General features: G+C 35.5%; 1 protein-coding gene across 3 annotated transcripts in view; it reads left to right on the top strand.

Annotated features, from left to right (window-relative positions):
* Positions 1 to 16,731, top strand: part of KCNH7 (potassium voltage-gated channel subfamily H member 7) — a 238,155-nt gene that overhangs the window by 203,605 nt on the left and 17,819 nt on the right. For all 3 annotated transcript variants that reach the window (XM_074910229.1, XM_074910228.1, XM_074910230.1), the window contains 3 exons: positions 3,820 to 4,072; positions 7,598 to 7,803; positions 10,449 to 10,548. In XM_074910229.1, the coding sequence (XP_074766330.1) occupies positions 3,820 to 4,072; positions 7,598 to 7,803; positions 10,449 to 10,548 (559 nt within the window). The remainder of the gene's footprint in view (positions 1 to 3,819; positions 4,073 to 7,597; positions 7,804 to 10,448; positions 10,549 to 16,731) is intronic.

Raw genomic sequence — 16,731 nt, 5'->3', positions numbered from 1 at the left:
AAGAATCTTATCATTCATTCAAACAAAACAAGGCTATCATTGCCACAAACATTTGCTAGTTGTCTGAGGTTAGGGAACATATCTATCTCCAATTCTGTTGTCATAAAAGTGTCTGATACATGTACAAGTGATACTTTGTTGTCATTTTGAAAAAGAGAAGTCAATGAAGCTGGACTCCCTCTCCACTTACAAAAGATCACATTCTTCAAGGCAATGTGAATAATGTCCCTACTATCCTCACCAAACTTCAATCACTTATTCCACATAAAATGTTTTACTTCTCTCTGAATGACACTTTCCTCCTCTCTAAGCATGCCAAGTACATAAACCTATATTATTTGACATGGAATGTTTTATTCCAGACAGGAAGAGTCAACTGAAGTTGGACTTGATAACTAGAGACAACTGGAACCTATGGTCACAGCCTCACAACTATTTCTTCTTTTATGTTTTTTTCTTCTTTTTTTTTTTTTTTTTTTTTAAAGGGGGAAAGGGTTGTGCTGATGTTATATCTTGTTACATGACTTTTTTAGAAGATCTGTGTCTCTTCAATTGTGCATGAGTTATGATTCTAAACATGATTCTAACCATGAGAATCCAAGATTTTTCTTACCAGGATCCGGTGGAATCTCTATTGAGGAAATACTGAGTGTAACAATAGAAACGTGTCAGGAAAGAATGGAGCAGTTGAAACACAAACCTGCAATCAAATGTTTTATTAATTCTGGATTTGTCATTGAGAATAATGCTATTTAAAGAGCAATTTTAGCTTCTTAATTTTCAAAATTTTATTTTAAAAATTATTTTATTTTTTCATTAAGATTATGCTGGCTTTTAGTTGTTTAGAAAAGCGTATTTTAATTTTTTCTTGTCATATTGGAGTGTGACATAAATGTGTTTAAAGACTTCGAAAGCACACAAGAAATAAAAAGAAGTGAAATGCAATATTTAGAGGTTTTTTTTTTTTAAGCTAATCTCATGATTTTGAAGACTGCATGGATGACTTTCTAATATTAAAACTTGTCGGTATGTGTATACATAATGTATTGATGTTGATTGCCACATTACAAGAACATAATTTTCAATACAATTGTTCCTGCTCTACACAGACAATCAAAGATTTCTGTGAGAATCAGATACTTCCTTATTAACACAAGCCAAAAATTGATGAATAAGAAATATTTTCTCAAAGTAATGAAAATCTGAATATTTAGAATGTACATGAAGGCTTGGGTTGGCAAGATGTTGTCTGTACTGCACAATATAAAACTTAGTTTGGAAACATCACATTCTGTATAGCATCAGCTACTGGACTTGGATTAAATACCTCACTACATACAATGTGCACGATATGGTAAGCTTTTACTCATGTAGGGTATAGCAATGTTTTAACAAATTTATCTTCAAATCAGCTTTTTTTTGCATTTTTAAACTTGTGTTAATGGAGCAATCTCCAAAACTCCATTGTAAATCAATGTTATTTGGGCACCTGTCTTCCTTTGAGACATTTGACAATTGTGGTATTAAAGAGTAAATGATCTTCCTCTGTGATATATAGCAACTATTATAGAGTGTAAGCTCCACGGGGCAGGGACTTTTTAATCACAAATACTTGAACAGAGGCTAGTACCTTTCAGATGTTATTGGCATATAAACTATTAACTAATATCTAATTATTTTAGAACAGTTTCATGTTAAGTATAAATTAATTATCAAAATAATTGTTTCTTTAAAGAAATACCCAAAGTATCTTCAGAAATATAAACAAACACACATGGTCTACATGGGTTTTGCTTAATGGTAAAGTTTTCATTTGATGAATGGGATAAACAGAAATTGATGTGAAAAAATAATACAATTTATCTTAAGGCTGTGCTCCTCACTTTCTAACAATTCAAATACCTTTTCATGTAAGTCGCTCTGAATTGAAAATATATTTCCTATTTTGCATCCTAAAAAAATGGAGCTCTTCTAAATAATATTCAGATAAATGTACAGCAAAATAATTAATTCAAAATAGGTCTTTTCTACTCATGTGACTAGAGAACAATTTCAAAATAAGCACCAGCAATTTTTCTCACCTGTATCATTGACCAGACATATTTGGTTAACAGATTCTCAGTATCATTCAGTAAATATGTAGCTACAACCCGCAATATTTTTATTTCAGTATAATTACATTAAGAGTAATTGCATACTAAGCTATTTCTATTAGTGTGATAGATACTGAAAACAAAGTGACACCACAGAAGCTTTTCATTTATTATATTTTCCTTTGCTTATTGTTGTTGAATGCTGGCTTTTTCTGAGAATGTATAAATTTCATGTGGTAATGCCCTATAGCTTTTAAAATTTTTGTATACATGTGTTTTAAAACATGCTGTTTGTTATTTCACAGCATTGATTTCCATTAGCAACCATAGATACATTTCAACTCAGTTAAAGGTACCAATATTTCATTTGTAAACCATAGCTTGGCTTGTGTGGACAGAAGCCTCATATCAGAAATGTGTTCATCTTTGTTAGCAAGGGATATGACTTGTGAATATCTTTATGCAATAAGAGTGAATGCACAGACCTTTATTGTGCTGAAGTAAGAATTAATATAGCAACAAATGAATGCAGTTTGTGTATTTTTTTCTTCTGTGCAGGAATATTTATGTGTTTGTAGAAACAGTGCAGAGGATAAACAGGAATGAATTAATAGACTGCTCTAATAACAAAAAGACACATCCTGTTCACATATACATAAGACTGATAGCATCAGTTCATGTTTTGTCCTTAGAAATATGCAACAGATGTAACGGGTCCCATTAACATCATTGACAGCATATAACAGGATTTAACAGAAAGAAAGGGTGGTGCATAATAATGTGTCAGGCCCATTCCTTAACACAGCAGGAAAAGTCACAAAGTGGCCAGTGCTCCCATAGAAGTCAGTAGCAGAAATGCTCATTATAGGTAATATATTACCTAGGTAGGTAATATATTCATATAGGTAATATGATCCTAGACAATTTAGAAAAGCTCACACATAATGAGCATGTTGTAAGTAGCTCACTTTTTCCCTTCTAAACAAAATTAACATGTTACCATGGTACTCAAGAGGAATCCCGTGGTTCTACTTCAGGCAAAACTCCCATTGTTCTGAGTAAGAGATGAGTAAGAACCATAGCAACTAGCCCTGTGGTTTGCTGAACTAATCATCTGCCTATGGAAATTTGCATAACAACATTGTTTTAGTGGCACGTGTTGCTTTTTCTGATAAAAATCTAAGTCCTTAACTAACAAGCAGAAAATATGTAACATGAAAATCCCATTAAAATGCCCTCTCTGAAAAATACTTGATCTTGTTCAGATAGCTCTCACTTTACAAATTTCATGGTTATTTCAGCAAAACCCTCTCTTATATTAAATGTAGTACTTTTATAATTGATAAAAAGGAAATAGACTTATTAGTCCAAATAGGTAAAATTCAGCCAAGAATCTCCCTTTAGCTGTCTTATTATTTTCCTGCAGTATATTCATTCATATACCTTAATACCATTTTAAAGGAAAGAAATCTTAACAATGAATTTTGTAACCACTACATTTATTAGTATGTACATTAGTATTCACATCATATAAGCTTTGCAATATAAATTACACTATGCACTTATTGAATTGTAATATTCTGACAGCCCTTAGGGCCACCTCTTTTTCTTTTTTCTTTTTTTTTTTTTTTGTCACTTCTTTCTCTCTGTCCAGGAAGAAAATATAAAAATTATGTAAAGCAACTTTCATAGTATTCACATGAAATCCTTATGGTTGTCTTTGCAGGTCCTGAAGGGGTTTCCAGAATGCTTACAAGCTGACATTTGTCTTCACCTTAACCAAAATCTGCTTCAGAATTGCAAAGCTTTCCGGGGGGCTAGTAAAGGCTGTCTTCGAGCTTTGGCTATGAAATTTAAGACAACACATGCACCTCCAGGAGACACTTTAGTGCACTGTGGAGATGTTCTCACTGCTCTTTATTTCGTGTCAAGAGGCTCCATTGAAATTCTTAAAAGTGACATTGTTGTAGCCATTCTTGGTAAGTAGATTAGTGAAGGCATGTTAAAAAGAGTCAGGAAATTGTAAAGAATTATCCATTGTTGTTCCTGGGGAAGGAAATCTGTAAATGTTTTACTCACACTTATTTAAAATCAAGCAGAGAAATAATTTGTTTAAAGAGCGAAGTCTACATTACTGCAATAATTCATGTGCACCAAAGGCTCCACACCTTTGGATATCTAAAATGTAAGAGCAGAAGTGAGTCAGATTTATCCCTAGGTAAGTGGTAGGCTGCAAGCTGAGGCAAGAAGATATTGAATTACTTCAGTTCTGATTATGCTGCAAGAACCAAAGTCAAGGATACCCCTTTCTTGAACTGTGTATGAGGGTACTGAGACACATAGACCCTCTATATGCTAAGTGGAGAAAAACATGTATCTGCTTAGGCATTCAAAATGTCTTCTAGAGGTTTTTGGAAATGTCTGCTTCAGCCCACTGAGCATATAGAAAAGGAAGAGAATAAAAGATTAATCTGATCTAGATTGATACTTAAGTGTGATAACACTACTGATTCACCTATATTTCTTATTAACATGTTCTTGTTTGTGTAGTGTGGGGACTTAGTTGCTTTCTTTCCCAATTAAGACGACTCAGAGCAATGTTCAGTTCAGCTGGGAGCTCATCCACAGCTGGTGATGGCTCCTGTGTGGAACAAATAAGACTTCATTAGCTACAGCAATTTTAAAGGTAAAATAACTAAAACCCTACCTAAACAAGACTGCTGATCTGTTTCTCCAATTTAATATCAGGTAATAAGAACACAAAGAATAATTGAGTACCTTAGTAAAGATTGTACTGTACGGAAACCTACACTAGCTGTTAACATCATTCATATGTTCTCCTTTCTGTTTGTCATCCACTTTACATCAAGAAAAGTAGCTGAAGCAAAATGTGGAATGGTTGCTACTGTTGCTACTAAACCATTTGTGACTGATTATTCTGCTAGTACTTTGCAGGGTGGATATGTGAGCAGAAGTACAAAGGTGTGCCTATAGCAATCCTTCCCTAGATTTAGATGGTGTTATCAAGATAATTTGTCATCTCATGCTGTTGCACCTCATCAGCTGGGCCAGCTTTGGGCACAAACAAAGTAGGGAGCATGCAAGTATAACACTATGATGTTTTTGCTTACCTGTTTAAGTGTCTTCCCCTGATTATGAACAGTGTGGTTCATTGAGGATTTCATCTCTTACATCAAAAATGTGCAAATTTCTATAGCACTCACAATCAAGGAAAACTGACAAGATTATGAACTCATAGATTTCTTCCTGGACCAAAGATGCAGACTTGTTGAGTTTTGCGTGTTACGCCCATCAGATCCCTCTGCTTTCACACTGCAGCAGAAACCTAGGTATTTGCAGGGCAATGCCACTATATCTCTTCCAGCCTACAGCTCCTCACATCAGCAGGCATAGTTTGGAGCCCTGCTCTTCCAGGGAATTGTGGTCCAGAGAGAGAGACATTCGTGCACAACTGAAAGGATGTGGGCCCACATCTGTTGCATGATCCATGAGACAGGAGCCTGCCTGATAGCTGGCTCCAGTCAATGATTCTGTGGTACCTTGAAGAATCTGCTAAAAAAGAATAGATGATATAAATGAAAATTACTCTGCAATGAAATCACACAGAAACATAACAAAGATTATCAATACTTAGCCAAACATTTTTAGTTAATTCCTCTTTCTGAAAAACATACACACAGAAAAGGACGTAAAATCACTCAATGCTTTGTCCTCTGGGGTTGAAAAGACTTCAGAGGTAGCATGGACAAAGTTTCCACCCTTAACAAGTATTTCAACTTCATCCCAGAGATCAAAGAGTTGTGAGAAATGTTTGGTTTGTCCCCCAGTTTTCCTCAACACATCAGCACTGTCTGATGCTGCTGCATGAGGACTGATCAGTACTGATCCAACAACAGTAACTCTGTGCCACATCCTTAGAAATACGATGGCTATGGACCTCATAAACTCTACTACCTCTTTCAGCTTTGCAGACAAGATAAAATATAAATAAATAGATAAATTATCTTGATAAAAATACTGCAATCATGTCAATAGTCATATTGCAGATAAGGTACTATATGCCTTGAATAGGGACCTCTGCAGTCATAAATATTAAAGCCAGAAGGACTATTAGATTATCTTGGCTAACCTTTGTTATATCACTGACTTATTTTACATTTCATGCCTTTAACTGTCTATTGTGTCTAATGAACTATGATGAAAGAAAAGCAACAGGTTTTGATCTGAAGATGTAACAAGATGAACAATGACCACTTCTCTTGGCAGTTTATTTCCATAGTTAATAATTTTTATTGTTAAATATGTGTCCTTTATTTCCAGTATAAAATTATCATGCTTCAATTTCTTTCCATTGTTTCTTGCTATGCATTTCTTAGTATATTCTAGAGTTGTTTAGTACTGAGTAATTTTTCCTCTCTATAAGGCTATATGCAATATAAACAGGTTACCCCTTAATCTTCCTGTTAATAAGCTAAACAGGCTGGGCTCTTTAGGGTCCTCATAGTAAATCAGCCCTTAAATAATTTTTTGCACCTTTTATCTGCTTGCTCACCCAGTTTTAAGCTTCCTTTTTAGAAAACGGAGAAATTAGATCTACTTGCAGTAACCTAATATAAAAGCCACAAAAGTTTGAGAGGCAAAATCACCCGGGATTTTTTATCAGTCTGCTGTTTCTCAGTTGTTATGCCCACTATTCTTTTCCACAAGTGTTTTCCTAGTTCCCCATAAACCCCTTTTTTGCAGGTAAGCCCTGCAACCCTTAGAGCATATTTTGACTGGTTTATGACTGCAGCTGCTCTGCATTGATGAAGGTTAGGTGCAGATTTTGAGTAAACAAGCAATTAAATAGAGATGACAGTTTTAGCAAACAGGTACTGTGAATGTGTCAACATTAACAGAAAGAATTGTAATAGTATCAAAACAGAGGCAGCTATGATTAAAGAAGTTCTTCAGAACAGCCTCTACATCTTAGAAGCTTTTCATTCCCTCTGAAAAATATGAAAATTAAGTCATTTTCTACTGAAATATATTTTAAGTATGGTCTCTTTCTTCATGTAATCCTTAACGAAATGAGATTCCAGGCCAGACAGGTCCTGGACTCTACTGAACAACAGAAATTACATCTTTGTCATCATAACAATATGATTTAAATCAACGAATAATGTTTTTACAAGAAAGGACAAAGGAATGTGTTCTAGTCATGCTATTTTGACAGAACTGAAGAAAAACTGTGATGAAACTAGATTTTCCTTTCACTTAGTCCAGTTATATGCCTATGTAATTTCATTGATTTTAATAATCTTACTTCTAATATTTAATAATAATACTTTTGATTCACAACAACATATGTACAATGATAATCTGATTATACCACTTCATGTAAAAACAAGTATTCTACACCATTATCATAAATAAATACATCATTCAATTTAATGGCTTATACATACTTAAATAATAATCTCAATTTAATTTTCTTTCTGCAGGGAAAAATGATATTTTTGGAGAGATGGTACATCTTTATGCAAAACCAGGAAAGTCAAATGCAGATGTGAGAGCTTTAACTTACTGTGACTTACATAAGATCCAGCGAGAAGATCTACTAGAAGTTTTGGATATGTATCCTGAATTTTCTGATCTCTTCCTCACCAACCTAGAACTGACTTTTAATCTGAGAGATGAAACTGCAAAGGTACGTACAATAATTAACCTTTTTTTTCTTAAAATTGGGCTGAATCTGTCCCACAGTAACAAAACTTGAAAATAGCATTTGAAAAAAACAAGGTTAGCAAAATTAAAAGCTAAAAGCCTGAGGCCAAATCCTATTTTAAAAAAATATACTCACCTGATTGCTCCCACTGAAGTCAGTTAAACTCAGCAGAAGTCAATGAAATTATTCAGATGATGTTAATCTAACATGATTTGGTTCTATATTTAAATAGTGTTAAAGTTTCAGCCAGGGGGATTTTGGATGTTTTGTTAAAGCCATGGAAAATATGGTTTTTTTGAGATGACTATAGCCTGGGTCACCACAAGGGGAATTTTTGCCACTAAATATAATTGTAGAGCCATAAACCAGAGATAAATCAGAGTATCCAGATTCATTCTGTGTCTAACAATAGAAAATACTTAATTGCCTTTCAAACATGAATTATTAATTCTCTTATCTTGGAGTGCACCCTACATCCTAGGGGACTAAAGGCGTACAAGGGACTTTTCAAATTTCACTCAGTCTTCAGACTTGCAAGGATTTCTTGGTCTCTTTTTCCCCCCAGTGACTATCCTAAGCGTCCTCTTTTTTGCAGATTGCATCTTCATGAAAATAGAAAAATTACCAGTGTTTCCTTATTTCAGACCGCCTGAGTCAGTCTGAATTATGAAAGAAAGGGGAGGTTTGACCAAAAGGGGAGAGGGGAAAGGCTATTGTCCAGGTCATGCTACTGGAGCTGAAGGTTTCTCTAGAAAGTTGCAGAGTACACCAGTACTGGCCACCAAACATGGACTACACTGCTCACAGAATGACTAGTTTACATTTCATTATTTCTGAGATACTGCTGTTTTGTGGTTTCTGACTACATTTTTGAGGAAAACAGAGGCTCAATGAGAATGAACTAACCTAATTTGGCTTCAAAGGCCTTCTGAGAAACAAGGAGACAAAGAACACTAAGTTTTGGGCTGTAAATGATAGGGACATCTTTGCTAATCACATGTGGATCTTTAGTTTTAAAAATTAGAACAAATATTACTTGTGACAATAAATGCCACTTCTTTATATGCTGAGACTTTTTTAAAATAAATGATCATTCTGAAAATAAAATACTAATTCTATTCTTGATTTTAAAATTCATTCTTTTGTGTTTATTGAAAAGGCCATCATTATTAATTATATGTGAAATACAATACAATGAATTTCTAGTTTAGTAATAAATTTAAGTTAAAACTGAAAGTCCACATATTTGAAAAATTCCTTGAGGATAAAGTCACATTAATGATTTTAGTCTGAGCAATTATTTCCTGCAATTACATTGTCATCAATGTTTTACCATTATTTTTTCCCTAGATCTGAGAAAATCAAAACAAAATTTGATCTGCTGTGCTGTGGTACAGAATACACAGAAAATTTTACTGCTCATGTTCCTTAGAAAATTTTCAATTATTTCTTACTGCTATACCAGCCACTAAGAAAAAAATCACTAGACTTCAGAGTCAGGGAGGGAGGACAGGCTCACCCATGCCTCTAAGCTTGCAAAGTCACAGTTTTCTCTAGCAATTCCACTTGCTTTCCACTGTCTATTGCAATTGAGAAAATCATCCCCCAAAAGAAGTGATGAGCATATTCTGGTCCTCAAAACATCACTCAGATCCATATTTGAATAATAGGTGCTTCTGCCTCAACTTCTGCCCCCATCTTCCTATTTATGTAAAAGTGCCTTTTTCTTCCTGCAGTTATTCTACCAGTGGGCCACCAACTTACCCACCAGGTTTACAACTAAGGGAATAGAGAAAGATGTAAATACTTCACACTTCTTTCCCTCTGCCCTTCTCCCACATGCAAATCTGCTTACTTGAGCGGTATGGGAAACCTCACTAGCACAGGGAAGGGAAGTAGGCTGAAGCCAATGCCATGGGTATGTACACAAAAAGCATAACTGGTGTTATATTTGCTTATTTGTTGAAAGAAGAGTTAAATGCATTTTGTATTTATTATGGGGAAAAAAAAAAAAAAAAAAAAGCACATCCATGTTCTATAAGATAGATAGAAAAAGACAACATTGTGTTCTGCTATGGAGATAAGTATCTGAATTAACAGAATCTGATAGAAAGGAAGGGAGGGTCTGGAAAGATAAAATAATGAGGGGTAAAGTGTCTGGTGCTTGTCAGCCTTAAATTTATTTTTGTAAAATATAACCTCTAAAATCATTACCATGTAGTTAAATATAAATGTAATTACAATCAGTTATTGCATTACTTCTTGCAATAGTATACGTTCTCTGTTACAGGTTATTTAATATTTTTTCATTAATTTCTCTAAGATTACTTAAACCACATGTGTTCAAGTTCAGGAAGCTAGTAACACATGTCTTTCCATGTAAACTTCTTATCAGGATAGTTTTGTTTCACCATCAGGTGGTGACATGGTTTTGCTCAATCTGCATGAACTTTTGAACATTAGCATTGAGCAATACCATTAGCTGGGGATGGAGAGGTTGATGCAGACTGACTTGTGTATTACCTATCTTAAAGCTTGAACATGATTAACAGTCAATCAGCTATTGAAAACCTGTTCCCTTTAGATGGGACTAATCTGTCATTATGTTTCATATTTCATTAATCAAGTCTGACCTCGTAATAAGATCACAAACTACTAATGATACGGATGGAGATAACTGCAAACTACGAAGACGGAAATTGTCCTTTCAAAGTGAAATAGAGAAAGGTAATTAACTTCATTTCTTACATTAGACAGCACTGTTTCATTATTTATTGGTATTTCACTTGGTAATGCTGGGTACATTAGGGTCCTATGTTGGCTGTTACTGTAGCAGCTCTTGAGAACAGAGCTGAGCAGCAAAAACAGTGTGTGCATTGTTCACTATATGGTTATATATGACTAGAGGATAACAGTTTCACCCTTCCATGACTTCACACCTATCAGTGCAGAGCTTTTCAAACGCTAAACTACCTTATTGCCTTTGAGATATACACATATATACATTTATATTATCTTTTACAAAATATCTATTTTCTGAAACATCAAGTTTTAAACCGTTTGAAGAAGCTAGTCTATTGGATTATTTATTATCAGCATTAATTTTATTTCCTCAACAAAGTGCTTTGTTGAACTTGATGCTAGGTAGTTTTTCCCCCTGGAATAAAAATATTTTGCTTTCAGGACACAGTAGATTCACCATAGTCAGACTTTGATTCATATGCTAATGTGAAAATGGTTGTCCTGGCAAGAGTTCAGGTAACATTTTCTATGCTTACATTCACTTTAGAGGCTTTTGGGAGTAATCCTGATGAAGGAAAATTCAGTGAAATATTAAACTGTGTCACCAGTATTCAGTACTGCTAAATACCAGGAATTGTAGATAGTAGCTGTGGTCAGACAGCAACAGTCATGAAGTTAAGCTGATACTTGCAGGATTTTCATTTTTATGTAGGGAAAGCACATTTCCTTGAATAACATTACACTTTTATGGTCCAGTGATTTGTCTGACAAATTACTGGTTTTCGTATGCCTGTCTTTAACACTCTGCAGTTAAATCCTAGTCCTAAATGCAGCATAATACCAATTTATAGAGTTTCAGAGTAGCTGATAATAAATGAGACACTTTAAACATACATAGCAGGTATAATGCTCAATGAAGTAGGAGTTTAATCCAGAGTGTGGCTACTCAGAACAATGACATTGCCATTCGATCAAAGAAGCCTCTTTAGGGCAGGAAGCCAAGACTGACAACAAATCTGTCAGGAAAATGTCCCCATGAAATATTCAATCTGCTCTTCACAAAGAATCTGTTGACAGAGGCGCTTTGCCTGAATAACCTTCACATTTCTTATGAGAAAACATATGCTGCCACCTAGTCAAGATGGAAGTGATCTTTCATGTTGTGCCTGCTGCAGAATTACAAATAGCCTCCTCGGGTGTCAATGTGGTTCCTGCCCAGTAGATTACACTGAACATCCTCTTGGAGACATTTATTTGCATTACTTTTGAAAGAATATAATTTCACACAGCTTTATCTTTGAAAAAAAAAAAACTTGCACCAGTGGGGAAGAAGAAACAAGACTGGCAACAAGCTCCTTAATCCTGTTAATGACTGTATAGTAGCCGGTAATGTCTGAGTTAAACAGAAGTGTGGTACATTGGATGTCCACCTGAGAAAAAGACGCAATCATAAGAGTCCTCTGCCAAGGACCGAGTATACTTTTGGCCCACTGCTTTACTGTCCCTCTCTGGTCCCTATTCAGATTCTCTCTATGTTGCCATAGCCACAGCAGACACCTCATAGTCATAGTTCGATGTCACTTTTCTGTGGCCCATCTTACATCATGTATGAGGTTTTAGAGTACTAGAGGTTACTAATAACTTATAAAGTAATATTCTATTGATTTCAACACTTTACATATAGGAGGGAATGGCATTATATTTTGATCCAGCATAGTTAATCTATAGTTATAGATATTTGAAGACGATCCTGCAGAGTTCCTCAGAAGAACTGAGTAGAAAAGACAGAGTTCCTGAACACACAGCTGGCAAATGCATTTCTGATCATAGCATTCTTTTAACAACAATATTTTGATTTCAGAACTACACTTTGAACAGGATAGAGACACCCAGCATTCTCACTTTTACGTTTTGATGGTTTACATATCACTAAATTCTTATTGATTTGTAATTATTGGCGGGGGGGGGGGGGGGCTGGGGGTTGTTGCTCATGAAATGGTCTTCTAGCTGGCACTCTTTACTTTCAGCTGTACACCTACTAGCACATTACACAGCTTGAAATTGTATTGTTTCCATCTTTAGTGTGATCATCAGCATTTTTCTGCCTTTTGGAGTGCTAAAAATGGGATTGTGTTATCTCAGCCTTCAGTTCATGCTAGCCTGATTTGGACCTTGTTGCCATGGTAACTCTTCCTGCATGAGTTCTATCAGGGGTTAAACAAAAACAACATAGATCTCTGTTATGCATCTGCAGTTAGTACCATTACTTTTCCAATTCCACACAAGACCTCTCACTCCACCTATAGATACTTCCACCATTTCTTACCTGTGTCAACAAAAATTGACTTTAGCTAGTACATTTGGTCCTGACATAATGTGATTCTAAAGGGTACAAGGATATTTGAGGGACCAGCTTGTTCTCTGGTTTCCAGAAAGAACTGTGATACCACAAGAAATCTCCTGCAAAAATTAACACATTCACTACATAGCAGCTTACTCTTGCTCCCACCCAAAAGAAATTCATTGCAGGTCTTTCAGAATAATGGATGATATTCCTTGCACAGGTGCAGGTGCAGCCTTAGCCAGTTGCCATAGATGCTTGACAGTCAGCCAAGAAACCCTCACCATGACTGCTTAAAATAAGCAGTATTTCTGCCTGGCAGTTCCAAACAAAGCTCTCAGCTGGGTTGGCAAGTTAGTTTCCTGCTGAAAACTGAGGAACAATGAGCTGCTCCATCTACAATCAGTTGTCTCTTTCTGCAGTGGAGAATACAATATTTTCTTGACCATTTCTTATTTTCCTCTAGTAGTTCTGTGGGAGTTAGCTAATTTCAAGGGAAATACAGATGGGCAAGAAGTTATTTTGCTCTCATAGTTCTGAGCACAGATCTATTATTCCATGCTGAGTGGGGCATCACTAGAGTTAGTTACATCAATACAAAATACAAACATATAGGTGAAAAACGCAAAGGTTACAGGCAGAGTGTAAGTGAACTCACTGAGAATTTGAAAACTTGAGGCTTTGAAAAGACTTTTCTGAAGTTCAAGCTTTATTGCTTTCACTAATATCTCGTTTAACTTTATGTTGATATTGGCTCTAAAATCTTAACCTTTTGGTGTCTGTTCCAGTGTCCAGTTATTCTCATTAAAAGATATTCTTTGCATATAACTTTAACTCATGTAACCCTTAGCTGAAGGCTATGAAAATTCTGGACACATTCTGGGCACTCACATGTAATTTTCTTGAAGCCCTAGAAGCAATCAGGTATAAGATCCTTTCCAAGAAGAAAAATTATTTTGGGCTAAAATTGTACTTGTTACATAGTCAGATCATATCCACCCTTTGTTCTTTTGACAGGGCATATAAAATCTTCCCATCATATCCAAGGTAATTAAAATACTGGCTAAATAAACCAGCATGGACATACTAACTGGGAATGTAATGATGACCTCACTGAAATAAACCCTTATTCTGGATTTTTAGCTGTGATCAAAACCAGGAGCATCATCCCACAGACTCTAGTTGAGAGGATGATAAGAACTCCAATGGAATTAAATTAATAACCGGAGATTCAGGTAGCTAGCGATACTTAACATTATACTTTTGTCAGCTGGCCCAGGGACCTCATAACAAGGAATTTTTATTTCCATAGATGTGATTTTAAAAGGCCACAAAGCAAAGTTCTTATGAAATCTTGTTACACAATTATTGCATACACTTGCCCACGTTGACACAGACTGTAACAATCAAGTAGGATATAAAATGCATTTTGCAGTGTTTCATTTTTAGCATGTTGTTAACTAAGTAAACTTATATAGTTCTTAATTTTAATTTGAAGAGTTGTACTTCTTGACCAGACTTTTCCAAAAGTGTCTACAGATCTATTCTTAAAGTAAGCACAGAAGCCAGAGCTCTAATAAACTTATAATTGAATCTTGATTAGTATAGCTACCTTAAGTGTGCAGTGCTTGTAGGTACTATCCAGGCTAAGAAGCCAAACCATATTAACGTAGCTTTATTATATAAGGTATCCTGAGGCAATATAGAAGACAAGGAAATCTTTCAGGAACTGATTCTCCTGCCTAAAAGCATGTGGTGAAGCAGTACAGAGAGAATGGGGAAACACTTCCCTTGCCCTTGTTCTCTCCCATTCTTGTCCCCCTTCCCCCAGCAAGAAAGTAGGGTAAGAATCTGGACAAAAATTGAAGCTCTTACTTAATGGTGTTAAACTGTTAGTATTATGCTGATGAAGTTTGCTTAGGCTTAATTAGAAAAGATTTTCTAATATTCAGCCAGAGTGTCAGGTGGTTAAATGACTAGGAAACAACTACTATCTTTTCCAGCAGAATATGGCTTGAGGCAAGACCTCATGTGCCTAGAATCTCACGTTCAGCATGAAACCCCAAACAAAAATTATATGGTCATCAGAGAGTCCACCACTGTAGATCTCCATCTGCTCCTATTAATGTTATTGTTATTGCTGTTACTACAGTGCCTGAGGAGCCACCTCAGGGAGCTTCCACACAAGAGTCTTGTTTCCAGGAGTTGCTCCCAGAGAGGCTGTTTCCAGAGGCCAAATCTGATCAAAATGTTGTATGCAGTCACACATACCCCTAGCCATCCTCTGGAAAAAAAAAAAAAAAAGGTAATAATAGTACCACAGTGAAAGCTGAATTCCTTGTAAAAGAGAAGAGAATTCTAAGCTTGATGGGAGAACTGCTTTGAACTTTGCCATGAATCCCTTCTGAGGTGAATGTTTATAATACTTTGTTTCTGATTTTTTAAATATAGAATCTTTCCTGAAGAATAGATCAAGAATTGTCCTTCCATTATTAACTGATTACTATTAAGGTTGATACAAAGCCAGACAAAGCAAAGGAAATTCAGAGATAAGGTTGTCACTCCATCCCTAATTTATCTCATTGCACTAAAAATGGTACAAAAGAACAAAGAAGGACTGCATGCTCACTTCAACTTTGGAATTCTTGGCTTTTTAAATGTGTTTCAAATTCAGTTATTCAAAACTAGCTCCTTTCTTAGTCCATTAAAAAAAAAAAAAAAAAAAAAAAAAAGAACATGGATCCTTATGGAAAAATTACAAAAATTACCCAGTCTTTAGTCCAGGATGGTGGGGGGAGTTTTCAGTATCTTCTGCTGTTCCCTATTTCCAGAACCATCCAAACTGTCATGGCTTAGAGAGGAAACACAGCAAAGGACATATTAACTTATCAAACTCTCACAAGCAGCACTGAGACAAATTCAAACGACTCTCTCCAGTATAGTCCATTTCCTCCACCAGCACTATCCAACCTACTGTAACATTTCAGCAAAATTGCCAGGACTTGTCTTAATGATGGAATTTCACTAGTTTTTATCTTCAGGGTCCCCAGTGAAGACCTAGGAGCTCTCAAATTAGGAATGAAATTGGAATTAGAGGAATCTTCTACCATTAAAAACAGTCACAGAAAAATAAGAACTTTAAAACTTTTTACTACTGAGAAGAGAAAATGCTTTTCCTAAAAATAACACCAGTAACCTACTTTTCCTAGGAATAAGAATCTTCTTGCATGAGTTTCTAGACAGACGTCATTTTTCCTTGGTATTAGTCAAATACCACACACATATTTGACAGCACATTTTGTCAGTAGGGGGTCCTAAAGGTAGGTGGGAAATTTGAAGGGAAACATAATGAGTAGAAGTGAGGCAGAAGGAGAAAAACAAGCATGTGCTGAAGAATATAAGGATTTCCACACCACAAGTTTCAGGAACCATTGTAAATCTTTGGCATTGTTTCAAATGTTGAGGTCTGACAGGTCTACAGCCATCCACTCTACCAAGGTGATGAACAAGGACTTACAGATACACAAATCCATGTACCAGGTGGAACTCTAGAATTTGTTCTACTTATCTTAAGAAATGTCTCAAGAAATGTGTGTGCACCTTTAAGACCTCTTGTCTCTGCCATGTTCCAAAAAAGGCCAAGCTTTGATAGAACTGTACCTGTTTCAAAAGATTACTTTTAAGCCAAAAAATCTCTGATGGAAAGAATCTATTTTGACTTGTTCTTTGTTTCACCTAAGTTCTGCTGGATATTATGTAGAAGGGCATACCTATATGTGATGTTCACAAAAGGAAAATTTGTAGTAATGTAGCCAGTCCTCATCATA

The sequence above is a fragment of the Athene noctua genome, chromosome 7 (genome assembly GCF_965140245.1).
Source record: "Athene noctua chromosome 7, bAthNoc1.hap1.1, whole genome shotgun sequence".
Classification (NCBI taxonomy): Eukaryota; Metazoa; Chordata; class Aves; order Strigiformes; family Strigidae; genus Athene; species Athene noctua.
This window is presented reverse-complemented; position numbering and strand designations above follow the sequence as displayed.